Here is a 14,518-nt window from a genome sequence, read left to right as displayed (position 1 = left end):
CTCTCTCTCTCTCTCTCTCTCTCTCTCTCACACTCAGTAGTCCACCGCAGGCGTACGGTGATGTCTGGGGACGACGTCCTCCTCCAGTGCGAACTGCGCTCCAACCTGGCCGCGCCGCACTGGACCCTGGATGGGCACGAGCTCCAGGGCTATGACCTCGACTCGGGCCACCGCGTGGGCACCGATGGCCTGCTTCTCATAGGCGCCCGGGCCGACCAGAGTGGAGACTACCACTGCTACGCCGTGGAGAACGACGTGTGGGTGCCAGTGAGGCTGTACACGGTGAAGGTGCACCCTGACCTGCCCTTCACTGTGGGGCCAACAGTCACGATGAACACTTTATCAACCACCGCCACTACCACCCCACCAAGCCCTTCTCTTACCCCAGCAGCCCCACCGAGCAGCCCCCGCCCTCCCCACCTGCTCCCCTCCCCTTTGGACCTGAGTTCCAGACCTACAGGCACATGGAGGCCATGTATATCTCCCTGGTGGCTGTGCTGGGCGGGCTGTGCCTGGTGCTGACCATAGTGTTGCTCTACGTCAGCTTCTGCAATCGAGGGCCCTACCAGGGCCGCAAGTACTCCCAGGAGGGGCTGTCCGAGTCAGGGGCCGCAGCCGAGAGGAAGAAGAGCTCCCATTCCCATCTGGAGCTCAAGACCATGTCCATCCACTGCAACGGCAGGCAGGACAGCAAGCGCGGACGCCGCTCCCTGTCGGCTTCTAACGTGGACGACATGGGCGACGGCTTCCTTCAGATTGTGCCCGGGGGAGGGTCTCCGGGGAAGTCGCCGCCCCCTCCCGCCCCGCCTCTCCCAATGCCGCCGCCCCTGCCCTCCTCGGCGTACGCATCGTCAGAGTACGCCAATGGGATGTCGGCGACGTTGCCCAGTGTCCTTCGCAAGATGAACGGCAACAGTTACGTGCTGCTGAGGCAGACAGCGGACCCCGAGGGGAGCACATCTCCCCTCTACCACTCGTTCACCGAAGAGCTCAACCGCATCCTAGAGAAGAGGAAGCACACACAAATGGACCCCCAGCTGCCAGACGAGAGCTCTGTCTAGCCCCCCCCCCTCACTTTCCCATTGATCTGTTTATTGGTTTAACCCAACTATCCCAGAGCGCCCCAAGAGGCAGGGAGGTCGAACTTTTGTATTATACTGCTGCTGTTTACCCAGTGTCAAAGCAACCTGTGGGAGTATCCATACCTAAAACTCAACGTGCAACTTCCCGTGACTCGAGACAAGTGGCCCACGTAATTTCACTACTGAACATTGGAGTAAAGAGGACTTTCTGACTTTTACCAAACTGGAGCAGTCATTGATATAGTCATGGTAACCATTTTGGACACACATTGTACTATTACATGGACCCTTTGATTGACTTTGAAGGACTTAAGGTCACATACATGATACATACACAAGTTAGTTACAATCCTACCTCAGATCCTTACCCTGTTGGGGAAGTAGGGTGGTGTATCGTCGGACACGGGACGATGAGAGCCCAGGTCATATGACCAATGACCATGAAGTGAGATGGTGATGAACGTAAGACTGTGAGGAACTACCAAATCCTGTATGAACATTATAGACCATCGTCTAAACTATTGGGTTGGGAGAACAATGGGTATGGTAGTTTAGTGCCATACACGTCTAAGACGGCTCTTATTGACCCATGCCTACAGAATTTCATATGAGAGCAAATATAGTTGGACAAATAATACATTTCAGTCATAACTTAATATCACACACTTATCTTCGTTTTCTTTTGTGCTTATGTAAATATAAATAATATCGCCGTGGCAGCCATCAGTAGCAACCTGTTGAAATAATGCCAGTTTAAATGGTTGCACCGAAACCACATTGAAATGGAACTTTTTAGCATCTTTGTGTTGTTAGCGTCGGACTGTGTCAAAGGGGGGGAAACAGCAGGTGGGATGAAGACTATCATTAAAGAATGAAGACAATCGTTAATGACTGAGCTCTGGTCAGATTGATCAGAGAAACTGAGTGATGATGATGATGATGGATCTGATTGCCAGAGATGTGTGAGCCCAACAGGAGTCCAGAAGGCAAAGGTAAGACTGAGAGAAAGCTGTGCCCTGCATGTGTTGTTGAAATACTTCTCAATTACTATGAACATGTACATTGTCACTGTCATTTGAACCTTTTTTTCAAAGTCAAAGTCCACCACCACCAAACATCAGCTTTCACGTTCCTCTCCATAAAAGATGAAGGTACACAGTATTGATGTACACAGTTTAATAGATGTTATAGCGGGTGCAGCAAAACTCTTGTGTTACTAGCTCCTAACGGTGCAGTACAAATATCAAACAATTAAAAACTACAAACGAATGTCAGAACGAATCCAGATAACAATCTCAAATAACACTGTACCGGTAATCCAAATGCAATCTATTCGAATGTACAGAGCTTTCAGAAGCTATTCATACCCCTTGACTTATTCCACATTTTTGTGTTACAGCCTGAATTCAAAATGGATTAAATATATATTTTTCTCACCAATCTACACACAATACCCCATAATGACAAAGTGAACACATGTTATTACAAATTTATACAAATGTATTGAAAATTAAATTCAGAAATAGCTTATTTACATTAAAATTCACACCCCTGAGTCAATACATGTTATAATCACCATTGGCAGTGATTACAGCTGTGAGTCTTTCTGGGTAAGTCTCTAAGAGCTTTGCACACCTGGATTGTACAATATTTGTCCATTATTCTTTTTACAATTCTTCAAGCTCTGTCAAATTGGTTGTTGATCATTGCTAGACAGGCATAGATTAGTCTTGCCATAGATTTTCAAGACGATTTAAGTCAAAAACTGTAACTAGGCCACTCAGAAATATTCAATCTCATCTTGGTAAGAAACTCCTGTGTATATTTGGCCTTGTGTTTTAGGTTATTTTCCTGCTGAAAGGTGAATTTGTCTCCCAGTGTCTGTTGGAAAGCAGACTGAACCAGGTTTTCCTCTAAGATTTTGCCTGTGCTTATAGATCTATTCCATTTATTTTTATTTTAAAAAAACTCCCTAGTCCTTGCCGATGACAAGCATACTCATAACATGATGCAGCCACCACCATGCTTGAAAATATGAAGAGTGGTATTCAGTGATGTGTTGTGTTGGATTTGCCCCAAACATAACACTTTGTATTCAGGACATAAAGTTAATTTCTTTGCCACATTTTTTGCAGTTTTACTTTAGTGCCTTTTTGCAAACAGAATGCATGTTTTGGAATATTTTTATTCTGTACAGGCTTCCTTCTTTTCACTCTGTCATTTATGTTAATATTATGGAGTACCTACAATGTTGATCCATTTTCAGTTTTCTCCTATCAGAGCCATTCAACTCTAACTGTTTTAAAGTAATCATTGAAATTCACTGCTCGACTGAGGGACCTTACAGATAATTGTATGTGTGGGGTTCATCGAGGAGGTAGTCATTAAAAAATCATGTTAAACACTATTATTGCACACAGAGTGAGTCCATGCAACTTATGTGACATGTTAATCACATTTTTACTCCTGAACTTATTTAGTCTTGCCATAACAAAGGGGTTGAATACTTATTGACTCAAGACATTTCAGCTTTTCATTTTTTATTCATTTGTATATATGTCTAAAAACATAGTTACACTTTGACGTTATGGGATATTGTGTGTAGGCCAGTGACACAAAATCTAAATGTAATCAAATTTCAATTCAGGCTGTAACACAACAAAATGTGGAAAAAGTAAAGGAGTGTGAATACTTTCTGAAGGCTCTGTACACCAAAAAGAACTACTAAGAATGATATATACAGTAGTAGATGTAGTAAAATGAGTTATGTGAAGAATACAGTATATGGATACACAGGGTGAAAAACAGTATAAAAGAAACAGTCCAGTCCAGATTCCAGCCCAGTTTGCTGTTGGTACTATGTGTCCTTTGCTGTCCCAAGCTGGTGGCCACAGGCCAGATGAGCTATAGGACCTTCGCACAAAAAAAGACCTGCGTCATTGTTACTTAACCCGCAACGCTCTCTCAATGTTTACGTGACATCAGTGTCAACGCAAAAACAACGTATGACGCTAGCGACGACCTACTCCACTGCTTCATTTCCATGAGAGTCCACTCTGACCAAAGCAAGTAGTGGCTGTGTCTGAAATTGTATCCTTCTCTATAAAGTGCACTACTTTTAGTGCACTATAGGGAATATATAAGGCTCTGGCCAAAAGTAGTGCACTATATAGGGAATATGGTGCCATATGGTGGAATATGCATCCAGCATAGGAACAAGATCACAAACAGCCAGTCAGTCGGTACTCTCTAAACATGTCAAGGCTTGCCGTGTTAAATAAAGGCCTTTCCTCATCACAGTAAAGTGTGGAATCAGCTCTTGCCCGGCTGCTCCCTGGTGGCTCGCAGCACAGCGCGCCGGTTTGTGTATCTGTTACTGCATTGCTGACAGTAACAGCGGTGCTTGGCATCGCTCATGGGCTGGACTCCATAGAGACACCAAGTGAAGGCTTGTCCTTTTTTGTGTGGATTCTATGGAAGGCGGCCGAGCGGCACGGAAACATTTGACCTGTGTGTCCTGGACATTGATGAAGTGAGCTGATAGAGCAGGAGAGGGAGGGTGTGTGCATATGTGCGTGTGTGTGTCTGTATTTGTGTGTGGGAGGGGGGCTGTCAGAAACTGCTTTGCACCCCAAGAGGTTTCCCGCTCCTCCTCCTCCTAACCCTCTCTCCCCCTACCTTTATTCCCTCCCTCTCTTTCTCTCTGTTGTTATATCCTCCTTTTTCCATTCCCTGTCCTCTCCACATTACAGTATCATCATCCCCTCCTGCCCTCCTCTTCTCTCATTCCCCCTGCCCTCCTCTTCTCTCATTCCCCCCTGCCCTCCTCTTCTCTCATTCCCCCCTGCCCTCCTCTTCTCTCATTCCCCTGCCCTCCTCTTCTCTCATTCCCCCCTGCCCTCCTCTTCTCTCATTCCCCTGCCTCCTCTTCTCTCATTCCCCTCCTGCCCTCCTCTTCTCTCATTCCCCCTGCCCTCCTCTTCTCTCATTCCCCCCTGCCCTCCTCTTCTCTCATTCCCCCTGCCCTCCTCTTCTCTCATTCCCCCTGCCCTCCTCTTCTCTCATTCCCCTGCCCTCCTCTTCTCTCATTCCCCCTGCCCTCCTCTTCTCTCATTCCCCCTGCCCTCCTCTTCTCTCATTCCCCCCTGCCCTCCTCTTCTCTCATTCCCCCTGCCCTCCTCTTCTCTCATTCCTCCTGCCCTCCTCTTCTCTCATTCCCCCTGCCCTCCTCTTCTCTCATTCCCCCTGCCCTCCTCTTCTCTCACCCCCCCTGCCCTCCTTTCATCCCCCCTGCCCTCCTCTTCTCTCATTCCCCCTGCCCTCCTCTTCTCTCATTCCCCCTGCCCTCCTCTTCTCTCATTCCCCCTGCCCTCCTCTTCTCTCATTCCCCCCTGCCCTCCTCTTCTCTCATTCCCCCTGCCCTCCTCTTCTCTCATTCCCCCTGCCTCCTCTTCTCTCATTCCCCCTGCCCTCCTCTTCTCTCATTCCCCCTGCCCTCCTCTTCTCTCACCCCCCCTGCCCTCCTCTCACCCCCCCGCCCTCCTCTTCTCTCATTCCCCCTGCCCTCCTCTTCTCTCATTCCCCCTGCCCTCCTCTCATCCCCCCTGCCCTCCTCTCACCCCCCCGCCCTCCTCTTCTCTCATTCCCCCTGCCCTCCTCTTCTCTCATTCCCCCTGCCCTCCTCTCATCCCCCCTGCCCTCCTCTTCTCTCATTCCCCCTGCCCTCCTCTTTTCTCATTCCCCCTGCCCTCCTCTTCTCTCATTCCCCCCTGCCCTCCTCTTCTCTCATTCCCCCCTGCCCTCCTCTTCTCTCATCCCCCCTGCCCTCCTCTTCTCTCATTCCCCCTGCCCTCCTCTTCTCTCATTCCCCCCTGCCCTCCTCTTCTCTCATTCCCCCCTGCCCTCCTCTTCTCTCATTCCCCCTGCCCCTTCCCTCCTCTTCTCTCATTCCCCTGCCCTCCTCTTCTCTCATTCCCCCCTGCCCTCCTCTTCTCTCATTCCCCCCTGCCCTCCTCTTCTCTCATTCCCCCCCTGCCCTCCTCTTCTCTCATTCCCCCTGCCCTCCTCTTCTCTCATTCCCCCCTGCCCTCCTCTCACCCCCCCGCCCTCCTCTTCTCTCATTCCCCCCTGCCCTCCTCTTCTCTCATTCCCCCTGCCCTCCTCTTCTCTCATTCCCCCCTGCCCTCCTCTCATCCCCCCTGCCCACCTCTTCTCTCATCCCCCCTGCCCTCCTCTCACCCCCCCCCGCCCCTCCTCTTCTCTCATTCCCCCTGCCCTCCTCTTCTCTCATTCCCCCCCTGCCCTCCTCTTCTCTCATCCCCCTGCCCTCCTCTCTCTCATTCCCCCTGCCCTCCTCTTCTCTCATTCCCCCCTGCCCTCCTCTTCTCTCATTCCCCCCTGCCCTCCTCTTCTCTCATTCCCCCCTGCCCTCCTCATTCTCCTCATTCCCTACCCCCCCTGCCCTCCTCTTCTCTCATTCCCCCCTGCCCTCCTCTCTCTCATTCCCCCTGCCCTCCTCTTCTCTCATTCCCCCTGCCCTCCTCTTCTCTCAGTTCCCCCCTGCCCTCCTCTTCTCTCATTCCCCCTGCCCTCCTCTTCTCTCATCCCCCTGCCCTCCTCTTCTCTCATTCCCCCTGCCCTCCTCTTCTCTCATTCCCCCCTGCCCTCCTCTTCTCTCATTCCCCCCTGCCCTCCTCTTCTCTCATTCCCCCCTGCCCTCCTCTTCTCTCATTCCCCCCTGCCCTCCTCTTTTCTCATCCCCTGCCCTCCTCTCATCCCCCCTGCCCTCCTCTTCTCTCATTCCCCCTGCCCCCCGCTCTCATTCCCCCCTGCCCTCCTCTTCTCTCATTCCCCCCTGCCCTCCTCTTCTCTCTTCCCCCCTGCCCTCCTCTTCTCTCATTCCCCCTGCCCTCCTCTTCTCTCATCCCCCCTGCCCTCCGCTTCTCTCATTCCCCCTGCCCTCCTCTTCTCTCATTCCCCCCTGCCCTCCTCTCATTCCCCCTGCCCTCCTCTTCTCTCATTCCCCCCCTGCCCTCCTCTCATTCCCCCTGCCCTCCTCTTTTCTCATTCCCCCTGCCCTCCTCTCATTCCCCCCTGCCCTCCCTCTTCCTCTCATTCCCCCCCCCTGCCCTCCTCTCATTCCCCCTGCCCTCCTCTTTTCTCATTCCCCCTGCCCTCCTCTCATTCCCCCTGCCCTCCTCTTTTCTCATTCCCCCTGCCCTCCTCTCATTCCCCCTGCCCTCCTCTTTTCTCATCCCCCTGCCCTCCTCTCATTCCCCCTGCCCTCCTCTTTTCTCATTCCCCCCTGCCTCCTCACATCCCCCCTGCCCTCCTCTTCTCTCATTCCCCCCTGCCCTCCTCTTCTCTCATTCCCCCCCTGCCCTCCTCTTCTCCTCATTCCCCCCCTGCCCTCCTCTTCTCTCATTCCCCCCTGCCATCCTCTCATTCCCCTGCCCTCCTCTTCTCTCATTCCCCCCTGCCCTCCTCTTCTCTAATTCCCCCTGCCCTCCTCTTCTGTCATTCCCCCTGCCCTCCTCTTCTCTCATTCCCCCTGCCCTCCTCTCATTCCCCCTGCCCTCCTCTTTTCTCATTCCCCCTGCCCTCCTCTTCTCTCATTCCCCCCTGCCCTCCTCTTCTCTCATTCCCCCTGCCCTCCTCTTCTCTCATTCCCCCTGCCCTGCTCTTCTCTCATTCCCCCTGCCCTCCTCTTTTCTCATTCCCCCCTGCCCTCCTCTTCTCTCATTCCCCCCTGCCCTCCTCTTCTCTCATTCCCCCCTGCCCTCCTCTTCTCTCATTCCCCCCTGCCCTCCTCTCATTCCCCCTGCCCTCCTCTTCTCTCATTCCCCCCTGCCCTCCTCTTCTCTAATTCCCCCCTGCCCTCCTCTTCTCTCATTCCCCCTGCCCTCCTCTTTTCTCATTCCCCTGCCCTCCTCTTCTCTCATTCCCCCCTGCCCTCCTCTTCTCTCATTCCCCCCTGCCCTCCTCTTCTCTCATTCCCCCCTGCCCTCCTCTCATTCCCCCTGCCCTCCTCTTCTCTCATTCCCCCCCTGCCCTCCTCTTCTCTAATCCCCCCTGCCCTCCTCTTCTCTCATTCCCCCTGCCCTCCTCTTCTCTCATTCCCCCCTGCCCTCCTCTTCTCTCATTCCCCCTGCCCTCCTCTCATTCCCCCTGCCCTCCTCTTCTCTCATTCCCCCTGCCCTCCTCTTCTCTCACCCCCCCTGCCCTCCTCTCATTCCCCCCCTGCCCTCCTCTTCTCTCATTCCCCCTGTCCTCCTCTTCTCTCATTCCCTCTGCCCTCCTCTTCTCTCATTCCCCCCTGCCCTCCTCTTCTCTCATTCCCCCCTGCCCTCCTCTTCTCTCATTCCCCCCTGGCCTCCTCTTCTCTCATTCCCCCTGCCCTCCTCTTCTCTCATTCCCCCCTGCCCTCCTCTTCTCTCATTCCCCCCTGCCCTCCTCTTCTCTCATTCCTTCCCCCTGCCCTCCTCTTCTCTCATTCCCCCCCTGCCCTCCTCTTCTCTCATTCCCCCCTGGCCCTCCTCTTCTCTCATTCCCCCCTGACCTCCTCTTCTCCCTCATTCCTCCCCTGCCCTCCTCTTCTCTCATCCCCCCTGCCCTCCTCTTCTCTCATTCCCCCTGCCCTCCTCTTCTCTCATTCCCCCCTGCCCTCCTCTCATTCCCCCTGCCCTCCTCTTCTCTCATTCCCCCTGCCCCCTCTTCTCTCATTCCCCCCTTCCTCCTCTTCTCTCATTCCCCCTGCCCTCCTCTTCTCTCTCATTCCCCCTGCCCCTCCTCTTCTCTCAGTCCCCCTGCCCTCCTCTTCTCTCATTCCCCCTGCCCTCCTCTTCTCTCATTCCCCTCCTGCCCTCCTCTTCCTCATCATTCCCCCCTTCCTCCCTTCTCTCATTCCCCCCTGCCCTCCTCTTCTCATCATTCCCCCTGCCCTCCTCTTCTCTCATTCCCCCTGCCCTCCTCTTCTCTCATTCCCCCTGCCCTCCTCTTCTACTCATTCCCCCTGCCCTCCTCTTCTCTCATTCCCCCCTGCCCTCCTCTCATACCCCCTGCCCTCCTCTTCTCTCATTCCCCCTGCCCTCGCTTCTCTCATTCCCCCTGCCCTCCTCTTCTTCATCATTACCCCCCCTGCCCTCCTCTTCTCTCATTTCCCCCTGCCCTCCGCTTCTCTCATTCCCACCTGCCCTCACTCTTTTCTCACCCCCCCCTGCCCTCCTCTTATCCCCCCTGCCCTCCTCTTTTCTCATTCCCCCCTGCCCTCCTCTCATCCCCCCCTGCCCTCCTCTGCCTCATCCCCCCTTCCCTCCTCTCATTCCCCCTGCCTCCTCTCTCATCCCCCCTGCCCCTCCTCTCATCCCCCCTGCCCTCCTCTTCTCTCATTCCCCCCCCCTGCCCTCCTCTTCTCTCATTCCCCCCCTGCCCTCCTCTTCTCTCATTCCCCTCTGCCCTCCTCTCATTCCCCCTGCCCTCCTCTTCTCTCATTCCCCCTGCCCTCCTCTTCTCTCATTCCCCCTGCCCTCCTCTTCTCTCATTCCCCCCTGGCCCTCCTCTTCTCTCATTCCCCCTGCCCTCCTCTTCTCTCATTCCCCCTGCCCTCCTCTTCTCTCATTCCCCCCTGCCCTCCTCTTCTCCTCATTCCCCCTGCCCTCCTCTTCTCTCATTCCCCCCTGCCCTCCTCTTCTCTCATTCCCCCTGCCCTCCTCTTCTCATCATTCCCCCCCTGCCCTCCTCTTCTCTCATTCCCCCGGCCCTCCTCTTCTCCTCATTCCCCCCTGCCCTCCTCTTCTCTCATTCCCCCCTGCCCTCCTCTTCTCTCATTCCCCCTCTCCTCCTCTTCTCTCATTCCCCCCTGCCCTCCTCTTCTCTCATTCCCCTGCCCTCCTCTTCTCTCATTCCCTTCTGCCCTCCTCTTCTCTTATTCCCCCCCTTCCTCCTCTTCTCTCATTCCCCCTGCCCTCCTCTCTCTCTCATTCCCCCCCTGCCCCTCCTCTTCTCTCATTCCCCCTGCCCTCCTCTTCTCTCATTCCCCCCTGCCCTCCTCTTCTCTCATCTCCCCCCCTGCCCTCCTCTTCTCTCATTCCCCCCTGCCCTCCTCTTCTCTCATTCCCCCTGCCCTCCTCTTCTCTCATTCCCTTCTGCCCTCCTCTTCTCTCATTCCCCCCTTCCTCCTCTTCTCTCATTCCCCCTGCCCTCCTCTTCTCTCATTCCCCCCTGCCCTCCTCTCTCTCATTCCCCCCTTCCTCCTCTTCTCTCATTCCCCCTGCCCTCCTCTTCTCTCATTCCCCCTGCCCTCCTCTTCTCTCACCCCCCCTGCCCTCCTCTTATCCCCCCTGCCCTCCTCTTTTCTCATTCCCCCCTGCCCTCCTCTCATCCCCCCTGCCCTCCTCTTCTCTCATTCCCCCCTGCCCCTCCTCTCATTCCCCCTGCCTCCTCTTCTCTCATTCCCCCTGGCCCTCCTCTCATCCCCCCTGCCCTCCTCTTCTCTCATTCCCCCTGCCCTCCTCTTCTCTCATTCCCCCTGCCCTCCTCTTCTCTCATTCCCCCCTGCCCTCCTCTCATTCCCCCTGCCCTCCTCTTCTCTCATTCCCCCCTGCCCTCCTCTCATCCCCCCTGCCCTCCTCTTCTCTCATTCCCCCTGCCCTCCTCTTCTCTCATTCCCCCCGCCCCTCCTCTTCTCTCATTCCCCCCGGCCCTCCTCTTCCTCTCATTCCCCCCTGCCCTCCTCTTCTCTCATTCCCCTGCCCTCCTCTTCTCTCATTCCCCCCTGCCCTCCTCTTCTCTCATTCCCCCCTGCCCTCCTCTTCTCTCATTCCCCCTTGCCCCTCCTCTTCTCCTCATTCCACCCCCCATGCCCGCCTCTTCTCTCAGTGTCCCCTCTGCCCTCCTCTTCTCTCATTCCCCCCTGCCCTCCTCTTCTCTCATTCCCCCCTGCCCTCCACTCTTCTCTCATTCCCCCCTGCCCTCCTCTTCTCTCATTCCCCCCCTGCCCTCCTCTTCTCTCATTCCCCACTGCCCTCCTCTTCTCTCATTCCCCCCTGCCCTCCTCTTCTCTCATTCCCCCCTGCCCTCCTCTCTCATTCCCCCCTGCCCTCCTCTTCTCTCATTCCCCCTGCCCTCCTCTTCTCTCTTCCCCCCTGCCCTCCTCTCATTCCCCCTGCCCTCCTCTTCTCTCATTCCCCCTGCCCTCCTCTTCTCTCATTCCCCCTGCCCTCCTCTTCTCTCATTCTCCCCCTGCCCTCCTCTTCTCTCATTCCTCCCCTGCCCTCCTCTTCTCTCATTCCCCCCTGCCCTCCTCTTCTCTCATTCCCCCCTGCCCTCCTCTTCCTCTCATTCCCCCTGCCCTCCTCTTCTCTCATTCCCCCTGCCCCTCTTCTCTCAGTCCCCCTGCCCTCCTCTTCTCTCATATCCCCCATCTGCCCTCCTCTTCTCTCATTCCCCCCTGCCCTCCTCTTCTCTCATTCCCCCCTGCCCTCCTCTTCTCTCATTCCCCCTGCCCTCCTCTTCTCTCATTCCCCCTGCCCTCCTCTTCTCTCATTCCCCCTGCCCTCCTCTTCTCTCATTCCCCCTGCCCTCCTCTTTCTCATTCCTCCTGCCTCCTCTTCCTCATTCCCCTGCCTCCTCTTCTCTCATTCCCCCTGCCCTCCTCTTCTCTCATTCCCCCTGCCCTCCTCTTCTCCTCATTCCCCCCTGCCCTCCTCTTCTCTCATTCCCTCCTGCCCTCCTCTTCTCTCATTCCCCCCTGCCCTCCTCATCTCCTCATTCCCCCTGCCCTCCTCTTCTCTCATTCCCCCTGCCCTCCTCTCTCATCATTCCCCTGCCCTCCTCTTCTCTCATTCCCCTGCCCTCCTCTTCTCGTCATTCCCCTGCCTCCTCTTCTCCTCATTCCCCCCTGACCCTCCTCTTCTCTCATTCCCCCTGCCCCTCTTCTCTCCATCCCCCTGCCCTCCTCTTCTCTCATTCCCCCTGCCCTCCTCTTCTCTCATTCCCCCCCCCTGCCCTCCTCTTCTCTCATTCCCCTGCCCTCCTCTTCTCTCATTCCCCCTGCCCTCCTCTTCTCTCATTCCCCCTGCCCTCCTCTTCTCTCATTCCCCCCTGCCCTCCTCTTTCCTCATTCCCCCTGCCCTCCTCTTCTCTCATTCCCCCCTGCCCTCCTCTTCTCTCATTCCCCCCTGCCCTCCTCTTCTCTCATTCCCCCCTGCCCTCCTCTTCTCTCATTCCCCCCTGCCCTCCTCTTCTCTCATTCCCCCCCTGCCCTCCTCTTCTCTCATTCCCCCTGCCCTCCTCTTCTCTCATCCCCCCTGCCCTCCTCTTCTCTCATTCCCCCCCTGCCCTGCCCTCCTCTCTCTCATTCCCCCTGCCCTCCTCTTCTCTCATTCCCCCTGCCCTCCTCTTCTCTCATTCCCCTCCTGCCCTCCTCTTCTCTCATTCCCCCTTCCTCCTCTTCTCTCTTCCCCCTGCCCTCCTCTTCTCTCATTCCCCCTGCCCTCCTCTTCTCTCATTCCCCCCTGCCCTCCTCTTCTCTCTTCCCCCTGCCCTCCTCTTCTCTCATTCCCCTCCTGCCCTCCTCTTCTCTCATTCCCCCCTTCCTCCTCTTCTCTCATTCCCCCTGCCCTCCTCTTCTCTCATTCCCCCTGCCCTCCTCTTCTCTCATTCCCCCCTGCCCTCCTCTTCTCTCATTCCCCCTGCCCTCCTCTTCTCTCATTCCCCCTGCCCTCCTCTCATTCCCCCTGCCCTCCTCTTCTCTCATTCCCCCCTGCCCTCCTCTTCTCTAATTCCCCCCTGCCCTCCTCTTCTCTCATTCCCCCTGCCCTCCTCTTTTCTCATTCCCCCTGCCCTCCTCTTCTCTCATTCCCCCCTGCCCTCCTCTTCTCTCATTCCCCCCTGCCCTCCTCTTCTCTCATTCCCCCCTGCTCTCCTCTCATTCCCCCTGCCTTCCTCTTCTCTCATTCCCCCCTGCCCTCCTCTTCTCTAATTCCCCCCTGCCCTCCTCTTCTCTCATTCCCCCTGCCCTCCTCTTCTCTCATTCCCCCCTGCCCTCCTCTTCTCTCATTCCCCCCTGCCCTCCTCTCATTCCCCCTGCCCTCCTCTTCTCTCATTCCCCCCTGCCCTCCTCTTCTCTCACCCCCCCTGCCCTCCTCTCATTCCCCCCTGCCCTCCTCTTCTCTCATCCCCCTGTCCTCCTCTTCTCTCATTCCCTTCCTTGCCCTCCTCTTCTCTCATTCCCCCCTGCCCTCCTCTTCTCCTCTTCCCCCCTGCCCTCCTCTTCTCTCATTCCCCCCTGGCCTCCTCTTCTCTCATTCCCCCTGCCCTCCTCTTCTCCCCCTTCCCCCCTCCTCCTCTTCTTCTCTCATTCCCCCCTGCCCTCCTCTTCTCTCATTCCCCCCTGCCCCTCCTCTTCTCTCATTCCCCCCTGCCCTCCTCTTCTCTCATTCCCCCCTGCCCTCCCTCTTCTCTCTCATTCCCCCTGCCCTCTCTTCTCTCATTCCCCCCTGCCCTCCTCTTCTCTCATTCCCCCTGCCCTCCTCTTCTCTCATCCCCCCTGCCCTCCTCTTCTCTCATTCCCCCCTGCCCATCCTCTTCTCTCATTCCCCCCCTGCCCTCCTCTTCTCTCATTCCCCCTGCCCTCCTCTTCTCTCATTCCCCTCCTGCCCTCCTCTTCTCTCATTCCCCCCTCCCTCCTCTTCTCTCATTCCCCCCTGCCCTCCTCTTCTCTCATTCCCCCTGCCCTCCTCTTCTCTCATTCCCCCCTGCCCTCCTCTTCTCTCATTCCCCCCCCTCCTCTTCTCTCATCCCCTCCTGCCCTCCTCTTCTCTCATTCCCCCCTTCCTCCTCTCTCTCATTCCCCCTGCCCTCCTCTTCTCTCATTCCCCCTGCCCTCCTCTTCTCTCATTCCCCCCTGCCCTCCTCTTCTCTCATTCCCCCTGCCCTCCTCTTCTCTCATTCCCCCTGCCCTCCTCTTCTCTCATTCCCCCTGCCCTCCTCTCATCCCCCCTGCCCTCCTCTTCTCCATTCCCCCTGCCCTCTTCTCTCATTCCCCCTGCCCTCCTCTTCTCTCATTCCCCCCTGCCCTCCTCTTCTCTCATTCCCCCTGCCCTCCTCTTCTCTCATTCCCCCCTGCCCTCCTCTTCTCTCACCCCCCCTGCCCTCCTCTTATCCCCCCTGCCCTCCTCTTTTCTCATTCCCCCCCTGCCCTCCTCTCCTCCCCCCTGCCCTCCTCTTCTCTCATTCCCCCTGCCCCTCCTCTCATTCCCAGCCCCCTCCTCGCCCCTCATCTCTCATTCCCCCCTGTCCTCCTCTCATTCCCCCCTGCCCTCCTCTTCTCTCATTCCCCCCTGCCCTCCTCTTCTCTCATTCCCCCTCTGCCCTCCTCTCATTCCCCCTGCCCTCCTCTTCTCTCATTTCCCCCTGCCTCCGCGTCTCTCATTCCC

At 56.1% G+C, this 14,518-nt stretch overlaps 1 protein-coding gene across 4 annotated transcripts in view; it reads left to right on the top strand.

The window, feature by feature from the left end:
• The window catches only part of sema4gb (sema domain, immunoglobulin domain (Ig), transmembrane domain (TM) and short cytoplasmic domain, (semaphorin) 4Gb), a 30,067-nt gene extending 29,445 nt beyond the window's left edge, over positions 1-622 (top strand). For 3 of the 4 annotated variants that reach the window (XM_029708508.1, XM_029708528.1, XM_029708518.1), the window contains exon 15: positions 38-622. In XM_029708508.1, the coding sequence (XP_029564368.1) occupies positions 38-522 (485 nt within the window). In that variant the 3' untranslated portion in view covers positions 523-622. The remainder of the gene's footprint in view (positions 1-37) is intronic. The other variant, XM_029708537.1, reaches the window with a different exon arrangement.
• The last annotated feature ends 13,896 nt before the right edge of the window (positions 623-14,518 follow it).

This window comes from Salmo trutta, chromosome 2, assembly GCF_901001165.1.
Source record: "Salmo trutta chromosome 2, fSalTru1.1, whole genome shotgun sequence".
NCBI classification, from domain to species: Eukaryota; Metazoa; Chordata; class Actinopteri; order Salmoniformes; family Salmonidae; genus Salmo; species Salmo trutta.
The sequence above is the reverse complement of the archived record's forward strand: the minus strand, read 5'-3'. Positions and strand labels throughout refer to the sequence as shown.